We start from the raw sequence: 22,891 nt of genomic DNA on the forward strand, positions 1-22,891 counted from the left end.
TTCATATTTGATGGTTTTAGGGAGTGTCCAACAACAAGTTTAAGTACATACACGGTGTCATTATCTAATAATAGGCAGTTATTATTAACTTACCAATTCAAAAAAAAAATATCTTCAGGACACAAATAATCAAATTTTTAAGTTCCAAAGAGAAATGAGGATGAATGATTTCAAGCAGGCTCAGTTTGGACATCACTGAAAGACTAAATGACATCAGAGGTGTGTCTGTACATTGCGGTTCTGATCAACCCGTCAGGATTCATTTTGTGATAGCGATCGGCTGGATGTACATTATATCTTTACATATCCACCATACTATACATACACATTAAAGGCAGTGGTTAAGTGTTTCTGTGTTCGGCTGATGTGACCATCACCTGCTCCCATGATGCCGAGCGGCTGGCCAACACTTTGATTATGAAGCAGCAGCTTGAGTGTGTGTGTGGTGTGACTCATCACCTGGTTGCTATGGAGACGGGTGCATAAATTGGGCATAAGATGAATTTCTAAGGCGTACTTTAAACCGTAAACTACATTTCTTGGCATCTTGAATGCAATGCATTCTGGGATGGAATAACAGTAAAAGATACACGTGTTGTGTATGTGGTCAGAGTGAGGGGTGTTAGCGGGCGTCTCGTGTGATGGACAGAATTGGTGTTTTGTTGGGTCAGATGTGAGAACTTCTGCATTGTGGGAAGTTGTGGAGCACATCTGATGACCTTCATGATGGAACAAATACAGTATTTCTTATATTTTATGTCTTTATTATTATTTATATTAAACATGAAGTTGCTTTATTGCATTAGGGAACTAAGCAGGCGTGTTTGAGGAACATTAGTTTAACTATAAATGTTAAAGCGCGCACACACGCACGAACACAAACAAAGTGAGCTTTCCTCTGGTTTCTGTAATGATTCACGTCTGTGTGGATAAATCCAGCGAAGCCCCTCGTTGTGTCTAATCCCTCCGCACATTGTCTAGAAGCTTTACTGCGGCCCTGCTCGGCATTTACCCACGTGCCCCTGCGGCCGGATGGTTACCACGGCGACATGAAGTTGATGCATTGATGGCTGACAGCAGCAGACGCTGACCGATTCGTCTGCTTGTGACTCTCATGTTCCTACATCAGCACTTTCACACTCCACACAAACACATTAAGCCTCTGTGTGTGTGTTCATGAAATTAGCTCACTGTTATTACAGTCCAACTATAGCACTGATTAACTACATAAGTCCCTACAATGTGGAATTTACACACTCCTGAGAAATAATACAATTCCTGCAGATAAGCAATAAAGCTATAAAGATTCATTCAAACAAAATGATACCATGGTCTGTTTTCATACTCGATTCTGATTGGCTGAAAGTTATGCCTCAACCCGTTTAATGCACAGGTGGTCAGTGCGTGGAGCGCTTGAATGAGGCATCTAGTTATTTATATCTATAGTTCCAGTCAGTTTGATCAATGCTTGAAATTAACTGATGAAAATAGCTGCCATTTTCACCTGTCTGCTGTCCACTGTAGTCATCAATAACAGCTTTAACTTATTTTAAACTGGGCAAATGAATAATCCACGGCTAGCTGTGCGTTAAAGGATTTTAATGCACTTCGCAGAGCCATCCAGAGGCATCATGGTTCTTGGTCTCCAGGTCGTGCATTAAAACGACGTTGTCCATTATTAATAAGAATTAGTAATATTATTTTGAATGAAACATTTATATTTGTAATTCAGATGAACTGTTCTTTATCTATTTAATGGTCAATGTGTGTTTGTGCTCGCTTCTGAGAAACTGTCTCACATACAGACACACAAAACACGCGAGTGTCCACTTTTCACTGTCAGTGGACGCAGAACACATGATTTCCCCAGACAGCCAATCAGCAAACACTGAATCCCCACTGACCAATCAGCAGAGGCGTGATCACGCGAGTCACTGATCTGAGTAATGAACTCACAGACATTTCACTTATAAACAAACACTTTATACAGCTAAAGAAGAAAGACGTCAAATACTACACAGGAGTGTTTATGAACTGTATAGGAGCTCATAAAGAAAGAGTGTTCAAGTATTTGCTTCTGTAAAATGAGGTTTGAGGCAGCTTGGACTGTATAAACGCACAGGTGTCCGGTAGAATATCATCATAGCGCTGTCATGTCTCTGGAGAATGAGTTCCATTATAAACACAGTTCATAATCCCTCACAGGACTGTGGTCCCTCAGGCGCAGCTCCGCACCAGAGCTCAGAGAAGCTCCAGGGACCATCTCTGATTCGGTTTGTTTGGGTGAAATTCATTGATAATAATCTGGTTTCTGTCAAACTGTTGACCCCCTGTAAAGACAGACACAGAATGCTTTATGTGGTGAATCTCTTTGTTAACGTTCCCCTGAAATGGAAGTTGCGATCCTTCTTACTTCCGTATTTTGCAAATGAAACGTAATATCTAATGAGAGAACCATTGGGCGTGGCTTTCCTCTTTCTCTGCGATTGGATGTATAAAACTGGCGGTTGAAGGGGAGGAGTTAACCGATGCTCCGCCCAAGCCGTCAAACATACGTCATTTAAAATGGATAGTCACTACCGGACAGAAGTGCATTTTCAGATTTTAACTAAAGATTATGAGGCCACACAAATTTTCAAAAGAGAACGACCCACACCGATAAGCTATTTACAAGAAACTCTGCGATATTTCATGAAAAAATAAGAATTGTAATTTAGAATTTCACTGGGACTTTAAGAGCGGTAAAGCTGCTGTACTTTGTCAGTTGTTGTTTCTTAGTGGGTAATAATATAAAAACCCAAACTAAAATATCCTAATATAATCGATATAGTTAATCATGTACTTATTTGATATGTCATGGTAAAGTCAAGTGTTATTAAACATTATGTTGGGTACGTTGTGCTGAATTCTTTCATAATTTATATTCTTTAATTATAGTGCTTTATTATTATTTTGAAGATGAAAGTGTGTGTTTAATGTAATTCCACCAGATGGCAGTAGATAGGCAGTTATTTCAGGGTAGTTCTGTGACTGTCCGGTTGACAAACAAGTAATCCGTCATAAATCATGCCTTCACGAGAAGATTGTATTAAATATAATATATTTCCATCAGTCTGGAGTCGCTGTGTTTTCATGCAGTGATTTAGTGAAGCCATACAGATGACTATTAAAGAAATATTCAGGATGGAATACCATTAAAAGTCATTAAGCACACAAAAGCACTTTGACATCTTTGTGATATGTGTGTATATTTGTGTTCAATTTCATCTCTTCATGAATGTTTAGGACTCTCTGACCTTTGACCTCCAGGACGAGGTTGGGTGCTGCATTGTTCCGGATGAGTCCGTCAGACGTGATGTTCCACAGCTGATGGGGTTTATCTGGATCTGAAGACAGAACCGCTCTGCTGCCGGCCATCAGGACACCAGAACTCACATCCACACAACAACCGGCCAACAACTAACACACAGAAAGATCCGATTCAAACTGGAGTTTAACCACCAGATGGCGCCATTCAGCAGCACAACTGAGATCACACAACACAACACTGTGTTCATATGAATCAGACACGTTATGAATCTTTACCTTGAACTGCAAGTGTCCGTCCTGATACATCCAGACCTGCTCCAGGCCGCCCATCTCCTCGGTTGCCTGGATACGCATCAATTCTCCCAGTGAGCCGACCACAGACATCATTAACCCCGCCTCCTTGTTCCGTAAACGGAAGTGTGCTTGTTTCTACACGGGTGACACACAAACACACACATACTGTGAGAAACTGTGTTTATGGTAAATATTGTTATTTATCTTTGATGCCCTGCAGTGGGCGGAGCTTCTCACCTGAATGAGCGGGCGGAGTGATCCAATTCTTGACCAGGAGGAAATTCTGGGCCAATCAGGAACCTCGCCCGGCTTCAGCAGGAACTGAGAACCTCTGAAGTTATTTAACTCGTACAGAACCCAGCTGTCAATCAACACACACATTATTCACACGGACATTTAGTTGTGCCTCTCCACCCTGTTGACGCTCACACACTGTATTTATTCAGCCCTGCCGGTATGTTTAGAGTTTGTGGTCACCGCAGACTAAATTTAACCGCTTTCTCCGGCCAGACGCTCCTTTATGGAAAGATTGTGGCGCTGATGGAAAAACTGTGTGTTCGGAGAGAAACTGAGCTCCAGACCTCATGAGCCGCCCTCATGTCCAACCCACTAACTGTGTTGCAGTGCATTCTGGGTATGATGACTGAAGCTCTATCAAGCTAAACAGCTCACATTGAACAGAACATTTGTCAGGGCTGTGATGTATGTAACACTCCACTGAAAGATTTCCTTTCTGTAAATAAACCTGCTGTGCTCGCTCTGTGTGTGTTTGTGTGTTCTCAATAGACATGGAGACCAGCACACCAATTCACAAACTATCCGTCCTAAACAGTATTCGAAAATAGAATTAGTATGGCCCCAAATCGTAGTATGTTTTTTAAAAAGTATGCATGTATTTATTTTTTGTTTATTTGAAATCAATAAATATATTCTTTAAAAAAATGCTAGTATGTTGAAAATAGTATTCCTACTGCTTCCGGTAGAAATTGGAAGTGCAGAATGATGCACGCTGTAACGGCTTATATTACCCACAACTCACTGCGAGTAGGCGGAGTTTAGTGACGCTCCGCTGCATTAATACATTATATAACTGATGCGTCACTAAATGAACAAATGTAAGTATACAGTCAACATTACATATGAAATAATGAATGAATAAATCCTTCAATGGAAATAATCGCTGTATGACCAGTTATTGGTCACAGTGTCGTCTAGGCAACAATGGCCACTTCCGCTTCCTGTTAGTATGTCCCAGTGTGTGCATATTGTGGTGTTGCTACACACTAAAATGTACTTTTCCACAACAATCACAGCACATACTTTTAGTGCATAGTGTAAGTACACAAACTAAACTCTGACCCAGAACTGTATGTGTGTGTGTGTGTGTGTGTGTGTGTCTCACATGCCGCCCTCCACCAGTATAGATGAGACTCTGGTGCAGCTCTCTGTGAGCTGAAGATTTACTGAACTGGACTTCAGCACAAGTCTTCTACCTCTGAATCCAGAACGCTCGAACAGAACTATAGACGGCGGAGAAAACTCCTGCAGGAAGAGAGACAGAGACACACACACAGATTTATGTGAGAATGAAGATAAAATGTGTTTTCATCATGTGAACTGATGTAAAGGCTCACATGTCCAACAGGTTGGAGAGACAGAACGGATGTTTTAGGTTGTGTGAATCCCATCATCCTCAGATCCGGATAATCACCCTCCTCCAGAACACACTGTGACCCGGAAAAACTCTCACACCCGAACGCCAGCCAGCTACAACACACACAAAACATTAAATATCTGAGAAGATCAAATACAGAGAGTTCGGAGACAGATGTTTTTACCTTCCACCGTGAACTCTACAGGAGGACACGATGAAGCCCTGAGGCATTGTGGGTAATGTGTCCTCCGCCAATACAGACGTTCCACAGAACTTAGGCTCTGAAAACAACTGAATCTACACACACAAGTTAACACGTCATCATAATGACCTTGGACTATGAAATATATTTTTCATATATATGTGAGCGAGCACATCATCACAGCCTTCAGCATCACTTTTGCAGTTCTCCTATTAGTCATAATGAAAATAAAAAGAAACATTTCCTTCACACACCTTAAAGTGAGCAGAATTCTGATTTTCCTGTAACACAACACAAGATCAAATTCAACACATCACAGCGGAATGAAACATGTTTTCATGTTCATTTAAACAGTGTTTCTCACCAGTATGACGGGTATGACCGAGAGGATTCTGCTGTTGGATGAGCTCCAGTCCTCCGGGCTGCTGTACAGACCTTTCTCCAGAACATAGTGCTGACCGCAGAACCCCGGCTCATCAAACACAACCCATCTACAACACACACAACCCTACAAACTGAAATGAAAACATTTCCAGAGACAACAGATGATGATCAACATGAACCTTCCAGTAATGCAAATCCCACTGTGTGAGAAGAATGAAGCTGCAGTTCTGAGCTCATGAATGTTTCATTCACATTCCACCAACATCACATACGAAACTGAAAAATAATGACAAGTCACAGAACTACAGCTGCTCACACACGTGTACAAACATGTCACTCACACACACACACACACACACACACACACACACGCCTCGGGCTGTTCTTCAGAACAAGGAAATTTGTAGACTAAAAAAATGTAAATGAGACGTCACACGTCAGTTCTAACAAGGAAAAACAACATCTGACCTGAACTAGAATCAAATATATAATGAGCACATACAAACATTTCATTTATAACTGACAATTCAATAATTCATCATTCATGTGGTTCCTTGTTGTTACTGGAATGTTCTGTGTGTGTGTGTAGTGGGCACCGCCTAAACAGATACAGGCCTGTTTATGATTAAGAAATTATAAAACACAAACGCACACACACGAGTTTGTTCCTTGTAAAGGCAGGACACACACGTGTGATTATGCATGTGTGTGTGTGTGTCTACACACGGTTTGTTCTAATGGGTTTGTTGCGTCGCACCATATCCAGTGTGGACAAAATCTTCAATTAAAATGGGTTCTAATGCGTTTCTAATATCGTTTGTCGTGTTACACGCGGTGTTCGCTCATGCGTGTGTGTCTCTGTGTGTCACATGACCAGAGCAACAGTAAATTAATTGCTGACAGGTATGAAGGTGTGACTATAATAATGTGTTTGGATCTGATCCACCAACAGACTGGAATTAAGCTTTAGACAAACACTGAACTGTCAATCAGAGAAATTTTTGTATTTGTTGTTCTCTACAATGAAAGTGCAGACGTACGCTCCAGACAGAACATCGATGGATCGCGTCTGTGGGCCGTATTCTGTGTTTGCCGTGTTCTCCAGCAGCTCCATCACATCAACATTCACACCTCGCTCAGAGAAATCCAAATCACTGAACATCTTCATGTGAGGAGACGAGAAATCCTGCAAAAACACCAGATGAACATTTCCATCACCTCCTGTCTTAAATTAGAAAGGTTTTATGGATGTTGGCAAAGCATCTGGCGCTGGTTGTGTTCCTGCTATTGTCACATCACAGAACATAAAAACTGACTGAAGTACATGAGAGGTTTTGTGAAGACTCACCGTAAGAACGGGCCGCAGAGAGAGAAGATTCTGACCCGTACCGCCCCAGTCCCTCCAGTCCAAATATTCTCCCTCCTCCAGGACAAACTGCTGCCCCTCAAACCCGTCCTCATCATATCCCACCCATCTGAAAACATCAACATCATCGTCACGCTCTGATCTGATTGGCTGGTTTTATTTTGTGTCATCAGATGAGAGTTTGTGACTCACAGGCCTCTGAGGATCTTCAGAGACGCCACAGAACTCAATCCGTGAGCGTCCGGCTCTCCGTCTGTCCCTCTGAATGAAAACACGTCTCCCTGAACCTCCACACAACCCCCCTGCAGACCCGCTTTCTCATACAACACAGCCTGAGACACACACAGAGAGGTGATGAATGTCATGAATCATTTGTTTAAATTTGAGTAAATCAGTGATGTTGTACCTTCACATCGTTTGGGTATTGGACCTTCACGCTGCCCTGAAACACAACATGAACACACAACATCACAGGTAAACACGTGTTTTTATTATGATGAATGATGTCATTGTGTGATGTCATCTCTCACCATACGCAGAGCTTTCAGAGAACCCACCGCCGGCACCGGGAAGCCCCAGGACTCTGAACACGGATACTCTCCTCTCTCCAACACCGCCAACAAACCCTGAAACCCTGCATCACTGAACACCAGCCATCTACACACACACACACACACACACACACACACACACAGTCATCAAAACAGCTTTAAAAGTTCATCAGTTATGTGTATTCTGGAACACCAAAGTCTTTGTGATCACATTCATCCTTCAGATATAATTCTGCTGCTTTACTCCAGTGATTCTGTCTTGACAAGCATTTGAGGCCCAAGACAAATAAAAAAACAATGGGATGTAATGCGTTCTTTTTTTCTTTTGTGGTGTCGCATCACGCCATGAGAAGCACCTAATAATACTCAATCCTTCATCTAATAAAGTTCAATTCTTCAAATGCTTTGAAACATGGTCTTATGGCCTCTCCAGATTTTAGCAAGATTTGCATCGTAGTAAACGACCAATAGAAGCACAGCACAGCTCTTCCGTACACAACATTCAGACATGGTGAAGTGCAGGACAGGAGAGACAGGGGTGTTGGTGGGATAATGCAATGGAGGAAAAGTTTGTACTCCTGTTTGTATGATGCTTCATCGAGGGATTTTGCTTTTTTTTGTGCTTTTCTGATGCCAAAACAACCAGTTCCAAACACGCTGCTTCAATTCCCATATCTATGGTTTATTTATAAACTGCAGCCGCTTCTTTCCAAAAGTCATTCAGTCACTATAGTAACACCTACTCAATGACATCACAGACTCAGTCAACGTCACCCACGTAGTAAAGACAAAAACTCGTTCTCGTCGGGAGGACACGCATAATCTGCCATTGTTTCTTGTGAACGACATGTCAAGATTTGCAAAGTCAAAACGGCAAAACAGTGACATCATAACAGAGGCCATTAAGACCATGTTATCTTTTCTTTAGGAATAAACTGACAGATTGAGACTTAAGGTAACAATACAACACAATACATGAATACATTTTCATAAATACAAAATATTTGTGAGTGACAAATGTTTTCTTCTAAGAATGCTTTATGAATTCAGCCTCTGGACACTTGAATCTCATATCTGAATATGATCACATTAGAGAACATCAAGAGAATCTCGAACAGTATGCACATCTCACTTTCATATTTTTATATTTAACACAATGTCCTTCAGACAAATATAAGAGTCATTGAAGTGTTCGGATACTCAAGGCCTTTTGACGAACACAAAGAGTTCTGTGTTATTTAATTCAGTGTGTGTGTGTATATATATATTCTGTGAAGGTCAGTGTGAAAACATGACAGATCAGAGATGATGATGATTCATGTGTGTGTGGTTCAGATGCATCAGTCACGTGACTGTGCTGTGTGTGTGTGTGTGTGTGTGTGTACTCACAGTCCACCGTGGACTTTGATGGAGCCGGTGTTCTGCGGCAGACCGAATGCTCCCACTTCATCTGTGTCATCCACAAACTCTGAGCTCCTGCCCCGACCGTCAGCCTCAGAGAACAACTCGATCCGGGGCAGAGTGTAGTCCTACACACACACACGTCAGCTGACACGTCTGAATTCATTTACAACATGTTGAGTTGAAGAATGAGCAGAAGCACTTACTCTGACAGCCAGCCGAAGTGAGCCAATGACAAACGGAACAGACGTTTGTCCCGCCTCTTCTGCCCATTCATTGGGTAATTCCACAATCTCCCCCTCCTCCAGAGGGATGCACCGCCCATCAAATCCCACTTTCTCATAGAGTATCCAACTAAAAACAGCACAAACACACATGACACATGTGCACCAGTGTGTGTAAGCGTGCGCGCACGTGTGCGTGTCTTACCAGCCTCTGAGCACTTTCAGCGATATGACACTGGAGAGCTGTAGGTGTGTAACATCATCTTCATCTCTGTAGAAGTCAAAGCTCTGACCGCTGAACTGATGCTGCTGATATATCACAATCTGAACAACACAAAACACATACACACTTTCTGTAACACACAAATGCAGTCGGCACACGTGTTCAAAGCAGACAAAAGACAAACAAACACTTATGCAACAGAAACATTCTTCAGCGGGTCATGTGACTCTGAAACGTTTGCTTACCTTTCCAGGACGTCGATGGAATCCACGAACAGTTGGAATCTGAGAGAGAAATGATCATCATCATCATGACAGGTGAGAGTTTGACAATGTTCTCCTACACAAACCCACAGACATGTTTGAACAACACACACACACGTACGTCTGCTGGAGGAGTCAAAGGAGCACTGTTGTCACTCGTCTGAACGTCGACAGCCTTGTTCAGACCCACCGGACCAGATGCATTTTCTCTAGATACCTAACCAAACACACACGTGATCAGTAAACACATCTGCAGTTGAGAATCACTTTGATATGAATAAAGACCATCTCACCGATGCTTCAGGCCCCTTCAGCAGAACCTTCTCCAGGTAACCAGGCATCCTGATGTCATCAAAGGACGGAAGCGGTGGAGAGGCGTCTGCCGTTGCCATGGCAACAATGGGGTCCGGTGATGCTGTTTCGGGGTAAGGTGTCACAACAGGTTGTAGATTTACCTGGAAACCGGTCTGCACGCCGCTGGGAGGCGGAGGTTTGGTTGCCATGGTGACGGCAGTATCCGCTGAGGTCATTCTGGGGTCAGGTGTCACGGCAGGTTGTAGATTTACCTGGAAACCGGTCTGCGCGCCGCTGGGAGGTGGAAGTTTGGTTGCCATGGTGACGGCAGTATCCTCTGAGGTCATTCTGGGGTCAGGTGTCACGGCAGGTTGTAGATTTACCTGGAAACCGGTCTGCACGCCGCTGGGAGGCGGAGGTTTGGTTGCCATGGTGACGGCAGTATCCGCTGAGGTCATTCTGGGGTCAGGTGTCACGGCAGGTTGTAGATTTACATGGAAACCGGTCTGCACGCCGCTGGGAGGTGGAAGTTTGGTTGCCATGGTGACGGCAGTATCCTCTGAGGTCATTCTGGGGTCAGGTGTCACGGCAGGGTGTAGATTTACCTGGAAACCGGTCTGCACGCCGCTGGGAGGCAGAGGTTTGGTTGCCATGGTGACGGCAGTATCCTCTGAGGTCATTCTGGGGTCAGGTGTCACGGCAGGTTGTAGATTTACATGGAAACCGGTCTGCACGCCGCTGGGAGGATGAGGTTTGGTTGCCATGGTGACGGCAGTATCCGCTGAGGTCATTCTGGGGTCAGGTGTCACGGCAGGTTGTAGATTTACATGGAAACCGGTGTGGACGCCGCTGGGGGGCGGAAGTTTGGTTGCCACGGTGACGGCAGTATCCGCTGAGGTCATTCTGGGGTCAGGTCTCACGGTATGTCCATTATTATCTGATTCTAGATTAAGCTGGAAACCAGTCTGCACGCCACTGGGAGGCGGAGGTTTGGCTGCTATGGAGACGGGCAGGTCAGTTGAAGGCAGTTTGAAGTTTGGTGTCGGGTCAGCAGGTTTTAAATTAGTCTGATGATCGGTTTGGGTGCAGCTTGTGTAAAGTTTGGGTGACTCCAGAATTGATGGTGGAGATTCAGGAGCATCGCTGGGTGATAACAACACGTCTGTGGGACTTTCAGTCGGGCTCAAAAAGTCCTTCCGTCGTGTTTTCGTGGGATGGCGTAGACTGCTGAGAATTGAGCACCTCTCCAGACGAGACCGCACTTGAACCACTTCACCTTTACTTTTGTCTGACTCATTCTCTTTTTCTCCCTCCGTCGTTGCTCTCTTGAAGAGGACGGATCTGGTGAGGATGCTCTCTCTCTCCGGGTTCACTCTCTTGAGTTTGTCCTCCTCCGAGGTTTTGCTGGGGATCAGATCCAGCGTGAACTCTCTCCGTCTCCTCAGGCCATGCTGGAACTCTTCAGGGTCGAAGGTTTTCTCGTTGCGGTCCTCTCTGATGGGAGGCATGGCGAATGGAGGGGTCTGTAGGCGATGCTGTTTGTGTCTGCGCTGAGGAAGAGTGAAGGGCATCGCTCGTCTCTTCACATTCGAGATAAAGTCATCGGGATCTAAATCTCTGGACGCTTCCAGCAGACTGGATTCACTGGCGGAGGAGCTCAGCTTGGCTTTGGGCTCTGGACTGAGTTGCTTTTTCCTGACAGGACGTTCTACATCCAGCCAGCTGGACACAGAGTCACGGCCAGGTGATGACGGGATCTGAGGGAGGAACAACGGCTTCAGTAGAAACTCCTTCTTTCTGGTGGCCGGACCTGAAGATTGAGCTTTCATTACATTGACGAGAGACAAGGATTTCTGAGGGGGTGTGGTCTTTTCATCTGACCAGACTGCTGGAGGTGTGCTCTTCTTTACAGTTGAGGCTGCTGGAAGTGTGGTCTTTTCATGAGTTGATTCTGGTGGGGCTGTGGTTTTCTTTTCTGATGATGATGCTGTGCGTGTGGTCCTCTCAACAGTTGATGATGGTAGAGGTGTGGTCTTCTCATTAGATGCTGCTGGTGGGGCTGTGGTCTTCTCAACAGTTGATGATGGTAGAGGTGTGGTCTTCTCATTAGATGCTGCTGGTGGGGGTGTGGTCTTCTCAACAGTTGATGATGGTAGAGGTGTGGTCTTTTCATTAGATGCTGCTGGTGGGGGTGTGGTCTTCTCAACAGTTGATGATGGTAGAGGTGTGGTCTTTTCATTAGATGCTGCTGGGGGGGGTGTGGTCTTCTCAACAGTTGATGATGGTAGAGGTGTGGTTTTTTCATTAGATGCTGCTGGGAGGGGTGTGGTCTTCTCAACAGCTGATGATGGTAGAGGTGTGGTCTTTTCATTAGATGCTGCTGGTGGGGGTGTGGTCTTCTCAACAGCTGATGATGGTAGAGGTGTGGTCTTTTCATTAGATGCTGCTGGGAGGGGTGTGGTCTTCTCAACAGCTGATGATGGTAGAGGTGTGGTCTTTTCATTAGATGCTGCTGGTGGGGGTGTGGTCTTCTCAACAGCTGATGATGGTAGAGGTGTGGTCTTTTCATTAGATGCTGCTGGTGGGGGTGTGGTCTTCTCAACAGCTGATGATGGTAGAGGTGTGGTCTTTTCATTAGATGCTGCTGGTGGGGGTGTGGTCTTCTCAACAGTTGATGATGGTAGAGGTGTGGTTTTTTCATTAGATGCTGCTGGGAGGGGTGTGGTCTTCTCAACAGCTGATGATGGTAGAGGTGTGGTCTTTTCATTAGATGCTGCTGGTGGGGGTGTGGTCTTTTCATTAGATGCTGCTGGGAGGGGTGTGGTCTTCTCAACAGCTGATGATGGTAGAGGTGTGGTCTTTTCATTAGATGCTGCTGGTGGAGGTGTGGTCTTTTCATTAGATGCTGCTGGTGGGGTTGTGGTCTTCTCAACAATTGATGCTGGTAGGGGTGTGGTCGTTTCATTAGATGGTGCTGGTTGGGTTGTGGTCTTCTTAACAATTGATGGTAGTAGAGGTGTGGTCTTTTCATTAGATGCTGCTGGTGGGGGTGTGGTCTTCTCGACAATTGATGCTGCTAGAGGTGAGGCCTTTTTGTCTGTTGATGCTGGTGGAGGTGTGGTCTTTTCATTAGATGGTTCTGGTGGGGGTGTGGTCTTCTTAACAATTGATGCTGGTAGAGGTGTGGTCTTTTCTTCTGACGATGCTGATAGAGGTGTGGCCTTTTTGTCTGTTGATGCTGGTGGAGGTGTGGTCTTTTCATTAGATGGTTCTGGTGGGGGAGGGGTCTTCTCAGCAGTTGATGCTGGTGGAGGTGTGGCCGTTTTGTCTGTTGATGCTGGGGGTGTGGTCTTTTCATTCAATGATTCTGGTGGGGGTGTGGTCTTTTCAGATGATGCTTCTGTGGAAGTGGTCTTTTTTTCTGAGAATGTTGGAAGAGGTGTTGTCTGTTCGTTAGTTGGTGCTGCTGGGGGTGTGGTCTTTTTATCAGAGGAGCTCAGTGTAGGTGTAGTCGTTTCTTCAGTTGATGCTGGATGAGGCGCGGTCTTTTCATGAGCTGATGTTGTCTCATCTGTTGGTGTTGGTGTCTCATGAAAATGCACTGTGGAGAATCCACTGGCTCTGGAGGAGGATGGAGTTTGCTTCTCATTGGTTGAGCTCAAAGACAGATTCTCATTATCAGATCGTATTGGAGGAAAGGTGTTTTCACTGCTCTCATTGGTCAGTTCAATAGAAATGTAATTTTCTGTTGTTTCTGTTCTTCTCTGCCTAGTTGAGATGAATGAGGTTTTCTTTGGTCTGCTCGTCTTTGTTTTCATTTCTGGCTTTGATGTGTTATTGTCTTTGAGTCTTGTTGTCATGTTGTCTTTATTCTCATCTGATTTGGGGACACATTCAGAGGTTTCTCCCGCTGTCGCTGTGTCTTTCTCAGGTAACACTTCCGTCTTGTTCTTTACGTTCCGCACAAAATCCTTCCCAGAGCTGCGATTGGCCGGATCAGACGGCTTTTTAGAGCTGGCCTCCTTCAGGTCCTCTGGGGCTGGTGGTTTCTCTTCATTTGTCACAGATGGATCTGGTTTCACAATCGTGTCTCTGTTCTTCAGACTTTCTCTTTCTAAGCTCTCGTTTGTTCTTCTCTCTTCTGGTTCTGAGTGTTTTGGTTCTGTCTGGTCCTCATTGGAGCTGATCTTGGTTTGGGAAGCAGAAGCAGGTGAAGGTTGTAATGTTTCAGATGTGAGGCTCACCACCTTCTCGTCCATCTCTTTGTGACGTTTTGCGTCCGTCCGAGCTTTTGCTCTTACCAAGTCTTTGGGTTTTTCTTTTGGAATACGAGAGCTGTTTGTTGGTAATTTATCAGAACATTGGTCTGTGGTTTTCGTACCTGTAAGAGGTTTCGGGGGCATATCTGGTAGTGAACTGCTTTCTGTGTCTCTAACTTCCTGTTTATCTTGACCAACTTCCTGTTTGTTCTTGCTGGTGGGGCTGAGCGGTTGAGCCGCTTCTTTACTTAGTCGTTTTTTAGATCTTGACGCTTTCCGGTTGGGAGATTTGATCTGCTGGGTCTCATCAGCCGGTGATGAAACCTCTTTAATCTCAAAGTTTGTAGCGCTCTCGGTTGCATTGTGGGATTTGGAGTCTGTTTGATCTGTGTTTAATGGAGGTTTGGCTTTCTCTCCGCTGCTACCTGCCTTTGCTGCAGATTTCTCAAACTTTTTCGTAAACGGAGATGTTTCAGTATGACGAGCTGATTTTAAATGTCCACCGTTCCATGTTCGAGCAGATACCCCTGCTGTGGTGGACGGTAGTGTAAACGTCATGTCTCCTCTCCCGTTAGCACTAAAATTTAGCGCCCGGTCTTTAACCGACAGGTTTGGAGGAACAGAACCGGATTTGGCACCGGCAGGTTCTGTGAACTGTCTTTGTCTGAACACATTTTGAGATGGGGATATATCCAGACGTCTCGGGTTTGTGGAGTTGCTCTTAAAAGTATTGCTCGTTTGGCTTTCAAATAAATTGATCTTGTCTGAAATTCGGCATACTTGAGGAGTGCTTATCATTGTCCTTAGGCCATCCCTCCGGTTATCTACACATCTGTGAAACAGCAAACACAAGTGACATTAGCAGAGCAATCATACATCTCTATTCATATCAGAAAGTAAAAAATACATTTTATGTACAGCCAGAAAATGAAAAATGTCTCAAATTGTGCAAAAAAATCACCTCAACTCAAACATTTCCCATCAAATCCTTCCAAGACCGATTTTACCGCGGCTCATCTAAGCACTTTAACATTGTGGCTTTCATATTTTATATTATATGGTAATGATCTAAAGTTTATCATCTGATTACGTGCATTAAGACTTGTGAGCTTTTAAAGAGACTTGTATGTAATTGTTTCGATGATACTTTGTAAAAGAACTGTGTTCTGTTTTTACAGGTTTTCAGTCTTTACCTGACATGATGAGAACTGCAGTGTCTCTGTGAACACTGTAAATGTGTGATAAAAAGACTCTTGAAACCAGCTCAGGAACATTCATGTCTTTTCCTGTAAGACTTTACAGCTCAGAGGAATGTTAACTATGTGATTGTGACCTAAAGAAGTCCAGATTTCACAACTCTTTCCTCTTATCTCTCTATCTTGTAAGAAGACTTCCGACGTTAAGTTACAGAAAAACTCATGTAACTTCATTTGATGTAATTTAGTTTAAACAACTTGAAGGAAATAGTCTATCTCTGAAACAGGTTCAACTGGTAGATTTACCTTGCCCTGTCTTCAGATTTCGTCTGCTCATGGTCCGTCGTGTCGTCGGCTTCATTAAACTTCTCACGTTGTTCCTCTGTGAGGGGTGAAGACTGGACCACAACTTTCTTAGCGAAGAACTTCTCACTGTGAGACACTTTGAGACTTCTGCGTTTGGATTCTGGAGTTTCTGTGAGTCTGACGACAGTTTCTTCATCCATGTCTGAATCTGTGACGGCGTGGGCGTCCCGTGAGGTCAAAGGTTTAGCGGTGTCACTCACATGTGCTTCCGTCCATTCTGTTCTTTCCTGGTCTCTACCTGTTTCAGGTGAGTTTGGCGGTTCTCCTCGGGGGAATTCAGGAACGGGTTTTAGCGCCTCCTCAAACGCTGACTCAGCCCATGCCGGCTCTGGGCTTCTTGCCAAACTGGTTATTGCATGGCTGCTGGGGTGACTCGTGGTTGGTGACTTGGTCTTAGCCCCGCCCCCATCTCCTTGAGAGCTCCTCCTTTTTTTTCCTGGTCTTCTACGCCCCATTTGGTCCGACTCCTGTTGGTCAGTGAGGTCAGAGGTGACGTGAGGTGAGAAAGTGACGTGTGGTTCTGTGTTGGTATATAAATCAGAATCCAGGTACACCTGAGAGGTGTGACCCCTCGAGCCTCTCTCCCCAGCAGAACTCAAATGTTTGGCATTCCGGCTCAGGGAGTGGCTTCTCTCTGCTGGGACAGGGGTGCGATGTGTGACCTCTACAGCTGAACACCAGCTCTCTGTTTCTGTGTCGTCCTCCTCTCGGCTGTGCTGTTGTGTCTCGGGCGAGGGTGCATCTCCACTGGGAGGCGGGCTGCCCCAACCCCACGACAGCCAGCTGCCAATGCGACTGAAGACCCCTGGACTGCGTTCCTCTGGGCTCTCCGCCTACAAACACACACAGCTCATGTTTATTAAACACTGTGGGGTCAGAGAATGCAAAATAACCTTTGTTCTAATGCCAATGTTTCAATAATAATGAAGTGAGTGATGTTTAACAGAGGATCTAGTTTCAGAGTGTCCGGAGATCCTGATGATTCATACACACCAGCATGGTTTAACAATGAATCACACACAATGCTTTATGAACAGGGTAGAAAGTAGCCTACATGCTCACATATTTTTTTATTTTTCAAACTTCGTTCAATTGCATTCATTGAAAACAACGACAAAAACAGATTACAGATGCACACGACCGTTTGCTGTTTTCAGGTTTTGTTCGCGCCAGCTTCCGTGTCAAAGACGCATCAAATGAACATTTGAATAAATTATTTTGCGGATTTTATCTGTAATGAAAGATGTTCAAATAGACAAAATAATACAAAACAGAATGATTTTTTCTTGTGGTCGTGGATTGTTGGGAGTATTTTACATACTTTCGTATAACCATAAAATATCAATCAAAGACACATCACAGCAGTCGAAGGTTTGCTCACCACAATCACGTGTTTTTTTCTCATTTTAAATGTTTTTTTTTACTGTTAAGAGCTACAAATAACAAACAAGTCATATAATTCATCTCATATGACACTTAAAACGTTACATGCGTAAATAAGCTGAAGCGTTTCTATTGACTCTCTCTTAGTTTCCTTCCAGCATATAAACATTCAGGTTTCCAGAAACACAGATTAAATCATTAACATCTCAATAGAGTTTCGAGGGTCTTCACGAGAAACTTTTATACCTGCGGCGACGCGCTCAACGCCCAGAGAAACGCGTCTTTAGTTCCGACAGCGAGAGACTTGAAGAGATCCAGATCGACCCTCACAACGATAGTCCAGATTAATAAAAGTCCAGATCAATGACAGAGACCTGACGCGAGCGAGCGAGAGTCGCTGGAGCGCAGAAACGCGTCTGAAGAGGATTGAGTTTCTCAGTGTGGTCAGATCATATGAACCGAACAATGAACAAGAGAACATTCAGAACCAGAACTGAACCAAACGCGTTTCCCGACATGCAAACAGTGAGTTCACTGCAAAAACAAGAGCGATGCTGCTTCACTTCAATCCACGGCAGAGAAAAATATATGAACAAACACAAATAAAATAGCCATTTTGCTCATTTTTGTCCCAAGCATTTATTAAAACATTTGTATTAAAAACAATCATTTTTAGCTGTGCAAAGACACACTACATTTGGTTAAAAACACTTCACTTTACTTTAAAAAGTGAATGAAAATTTGTTAGTATTTCGCATGCATAAGTATCGATTTATTTAAAAAAGTAAAACAATCAATATTTTAGTGAATACAGAGAGACTCACAGTCACTGGATCATGTCAAACACACGCGTGTCCTTGTGAAAGGAAAGTGAGGTTCAAATGCTTCTGCACTAATCATTCTCCCGCTTGACATCAAACATCACATCCACGTCATTAATGTTCACGTTCAGACCTGTAAGACCTGATTTAAATATGTCAGCTTACCATGATCCAGAGATGCAGAGCTAAAGGAATGACAGGACATCAGTGTTGTGCACGCTGTACCTGTGAGACACACAAAAACACTTTAGAAAAACACACATTCATAAACAAACATGTAAAGACATTCGTGTCAGTGTTACCTGTGCAGGTCAGTGTGTGAGTCTCATGCTTTTGTGATTGTAGGTGGACAGACAGCGAGCACAGAACACACACACACACACACACACACACACACAGAGAGTGAATTATTGATGCATGCACCTTCCCCACAGTTAGACTTTCAACAACACAAGTACATTAGCTGTCACGTGTGTGAGAGAACATGCTATGGCTTGATGTTTTACCAGACAGGTTGGAGTTCAAGGGAACTTAATGTGTTTCGGAATTTATACAGGAAACAAAACAAATCATGAATTATCCTCTGAGAGCACTGCAGCCCTGTCATTACTTGAAAAGGTTAGTCCAACAGGTTTCTTCCCCTTAAGTCCATCAGTAGATGCCCGGAGGTTCCTCAGAAGATTCCTGAAGTGTAACAGCTAAAAACCTTAAAGGCCTGGAATGCAGTTATTCACTCACATCTAACCTCAACATGTCCACACATTTATTCATATAACGCTTTTCACTATTTTCAAAGCAGCGCCATGGTAACTAACTACAAAATACTCCAGACAGAAGAGAGATAAGGGAAAAATAAAGTTGATGAAAAATAATAAAACACAGGAAAATGACAAAACATAGAGAATACGTCGTTTTTCATTGAGATGTACATTAATGAAACCAACTGATAATAAATAGTTTTGAAATTGAACTGTTATACTCATAGAGCTGTAAAATAAGTTTGTTTATCAAATTAAAGTATGAAGAGGCTACACTTTTATTTTCTGCATAATGTGTGTGTGTGTGTGTGTGTGTGTGTGTTGCTATGGTGACAGTGGATATAAACTTAACTTCTATGTGCCTCACATCCACGTCACATGCTGTATAAGTGATGGATCAACATTAACACACACACACACACAGAATCATGTGTGTACAGTCGCATGTATATTGAGTTTGTGTAGTGTAGCAGGGTTTGAGTTTGCTGTATTTTCTGCAGTACTGTAGTGTTTTACAATGTCTGCTATGACTCAGTTTAACCGCACAGATTCAGTTTCTGAAATGGAATCCAGATGGCAGCGGCAGAAACCCTCATGTGCCAACATCTCAAATCATCACCAACACACTTCCACACGGGTGTCTGTCTTCATCCGGCAGGATTCATGCTGTTTGACTCGTTTATTAAACAAGTAAATAACTGAATGCTTCTGTCTGAGGAACTCTGCTCTTGGAATTGTTGGAGTTATTTAAGTTATTTTGGGCTTCAGATGACAAACAGTTTTTGGAGTTTTGTAAAAGACTAAAAACTACACAGACTCCACCTGCTGGCCAAACAACGTCACTTCAGTTGAAGTACAAGTGTTTGTTTATTTATTTATTACACCAACACGTCTTTATGTTTTATAACTACTTTCTTAACATGCATGTTATTCGATGTGTTATGAATTTATATGTATACATATACATACATACATATATATATATATATATATATTAGGTGTGCCGGTGTTGTATGTCGCGGTGTGTTTGGTCAATTACAAATTACACACGTCACTTCAAGAATGTAAACGTTTGTCATACTAACCCTGTTGCTATGGTAACGCTCGGTGCAGTCGTCCCAGGTCACGCACGAGTTTAAAGCAGACTCTTTCACGCAGGGTTAAGTCACAAACATTTCACCTGCAATCGCAAAACCTTAACGTTTGGTTTAGAAAATCCCACAATGCACCGCAACAGCCAGGGCGCCGCCATATTGGTACGGCCGGGCGAGACCGCCCAATAATCACATAGAAGTGAAACCTACCTCTTATTATTTAACAGTAAAAGGACATCAATATATTTAGTAGAGTTTTACAATAATTGTTAAAACTTCAAAAACTTGTAATCAGAAATGAAACATGGTTTGGTCACAGTATGGTATTAAGCAGTGTATTAATAGTAAAACTGTGGTTATGTAAATGGTAATCGATTAAAAACATGGTTGGTACAACTTTAATAAAAATGAAGATGTTTTAGATGTTGAATAATTAGCCTCCATCTACGTATAAAGGTGATAAAAGATGTCAGCTGTTTAAAGTAGTACAAATTCAGTTAGCTTAACTGTCTTTTCTAGAATAACATATTGTAGGCTACACTTGATCTCCATCTCCATGATCTCCGATGTGTGAGGAAAGAGGCATTATAGACATTTCTTATAAATATACATTAAACAAGACCGTCTGCACAGCGAACTCCAGTGGTTGAATACTGAGCCTTTTACTAAATAGACCTGTTAGGTTTTCTATTTATAGTACATTTCACCTACTCATGCATTAGCAATAAATTAATCATTTAAAAAACGAGTTTGTACCGTTAAGAACAGTAACTGGCAGCTTCTGAGATGTCAATCAATATTGATTTATTATGAGGGTCTTTATTTCCCTGCAGGCGGGAGCGCGAGGGTCACAGATCGGCACGCGTAAGCTTTGTGTTTGTGTTTGGGAACAAATGGTCACCTCTGGATCAGTGCTGCTCACGTCACAACATTACTGGGCAAACCATAATGCAAGAACACCATTTCTGACCTTTTTATCTGCTTTTATTTAAGTGGTAAACACGCGCACACGTTTCTCACATAATATTAGACAAACACACAACAAACATATTGTATCATATAATAGGCTATTTATTGCATTGAGCAAATACTATATGCATAATGGAGGTTCTGCAAACATAAGGGATTTTATCTGGGAATGTTCATAAGTTCTTCTACTAATGTTTTTTCTTTTCTGTAACACCCAGGTATTGAGTTAGGAGATATACGAGCCAACATTCATTTGTAAATAATAATAAATAATAATGCTTATTTTGTAAATTATGTATTTAGTAATTTGAATATTTTGGATTTTTTACAATATATATATATATATATATATATATATATATATATATAATGAGATAACTCTTTTCAAAAATCATGTTTTTATTGGGCATCCCATTTAAACAAACTGCAGTTGGTTTGTTTTGATTCAAGCCATAATAACTTAAAAGAATACAGCTCACTAACACAATTCAACACATTAAAAACGTGATTTTTGAAGAAAAAGAGTTAACTCATTTTGGACCTTTATTTAGTATATTCATAATACGCATGCTTCATAACATCTAGCCAATATAGAGAGAGGTGGATGTTTTTTCTTGCTGTTTATATACTTAGAAATGATACACTGTAAAAGGTTTGCTATTTATATATGCAACTAACCCTAGCTGTGAATATTCCAAAATAAAACCAGCATCCACAAGTAATGATAGATAATAAAATAACCTAATCACATGCTTATAAAAACGATTGGTAAATATTATCAACAAAAAGCTTTTTGTGCTCATGTGTAAAGACAAACCTCTCCACACAGTCGATCAGAGTGAAATGTGTCGGCTCACCATCTGTTGTTTGAGGCAGTGTGACCTCGCACCTTTTACGCGTGTCTGTCAGACGCCGTTTGGCACGAGCGCGCTCCTGCGCATATATAGAGGCTCGAGGCTTCAGTCTGAACATCACTCGATCAGAAACACGAACACGGATGTGACTTCTTCATCTCTGTTTGATCATTTCACGGACACTATGGAGCGAATCACTTTCCTGAGCGGAGACTCTGCAGCAAACGCACAGGACGCGACGCTGCCCTGGAGACCCTGGACGCGTCAAGCGCGCCATGGACGCAAAACCGGCACTCATTCACTGGTACGTGTAGAACTCGTATAAAGTTTTTTAAATGATGTTGTGACGCAGATATCTAAGAATGTAATAATATACACATCTAATCTTCACACATTTTCTTTCCTCAACAGCCGTATGAAAAACCAACTTCCACTGATAAACACTGTAACGTCTCTGTGATGACACACCCTGTGAAGTAAGTAGACCTTTAGTCTTTATTTGAGATCTTGCATGGTTTATATTTTGTATTTTATATTGTGTGTATGTTCTGCAGTCTTTAACCTGACTTTACCTCTTGTCTCTGCAGGTTATTTTGGCCCAAATCTCAGTGTTTTGATTATTTGTACCGGGACGCAGAGATTCTCCTTCGGAATTATCCGGTTCAGGCCACAATCTGTCTGTATGAGGATTCAGACAGCGATGATGAAGATGATATTGACAGTGATGAAGAGGATGAGAAAGAACTCAACTGATCATCATCATCATTACTTAATTGTACACTTTAATTTATAGACTCGAAACAATGCTTCCACTTTTGTGTAAATAGTTGTGTATATAGGCTACATATGTATAAAATACAGTTTTGTCTTGAATTCAATGCAAATTATGTCTAGTATTTATGATAAATTATTTTTACTGTAACTTATTGCCTTGAAATAAATCATTGAAAATTAACTCCTGGTTTTGGTATTTATTTGAAAAACTGTGTATAATTAAAGTGTATGAATCAGTCACTGCAAACATGA

The 22,891-nt window shown here is 42.7% G+C and overlaps 2 protein-coding genes across 2 annotated transcripts; one reads left to right on the forward strand and one right to left on the reverse strand.

The window, feature by feature from the left end:
- Positions 1 to 774: 774 nt before the first annotated feature.
- Positions 775 to 20,235, reverse strand: crybg1b (crystallin beta-gamma domain containing 1b). Its single transcript, XM_079454204.1, has 23 exons — positions 20,034 to 20,235; positions 18,356 to 18,415; positions 15,927 to 16,819; positions 10,165 to 15,256; positions 9,993 to 10,088; positions 9,854 to 9,892; positions 9,591 to 9,709; positions 9,368 to 9,515; positions 9,150 to 9,289; positions 7,740 to 7,866; positions 7,616 to 7,651; positions 7,402 to 7,541; positions 7,192 to 7,318; positions 6,884 to 7,029; positions 5,824 to 5,950; positions 5,714 to 5,740; positions 5,442 to 5,554; positions 5,238 to 5,370; positions 5,006 to 5,145; positions 3,841 to 3,964; positions 3,586 to 3,738; positions 3,297 to 3,459; positions 775 to 2,330 (listed from the first exon to the last, which is right to left on the reverse strand). The coding sequence occupies exons 2-23, from the start codon at positions 18,356 to 18,358 to the stop codon at positions 2,242 to 2,244; spliced, it is 8,175 nt and encodes a 2,724-aa protein (XP_079310330.1). The 5' UTR covers positions 18,359 to 18,415; positions 20,034 to 20,235; the 3' UTR covers positions 775 to 2,241.
- A 1,725-nt stretch (positions 20,236 to 21,960) lies between these two features.
- Positions 21,961 to 22,812, forward strand: ripply2 (ripply transcriptional repressor 2). Its single transcript, XM_079455273.1, has 3 exons — positions 21,961 to 22,169; positions 22,277 to 22,341; positions 22,453 to 22,812. Exons 1-3 carry the CDS (start codon positions 22,050 to 22,052, stop codon positions 22,616 to 22,618), a joined length of 351 nt encoding a protein of 116 aa, XP_079311399.1. The 5' UTR covers positions 21,961 to 22,049; the 3' UTR covers positions 22,619 to 22,812.
- Positions 22,813 to 22,891: the final 79 nt, after the last annotated feature.

The sequence above is a fragment of the Barbatula barbatula genome, assembly GCF_947034865.1.
Source record: "Barbatula barbatula genome assembly, chromosome: 4".
NCBI classification, from domain to species: Eukaryota; Metazoa; Chordata; class Actinopteri; order Cypriniformes; family Nemacheilidae; genus Barbatula; species Barbatula barbatula.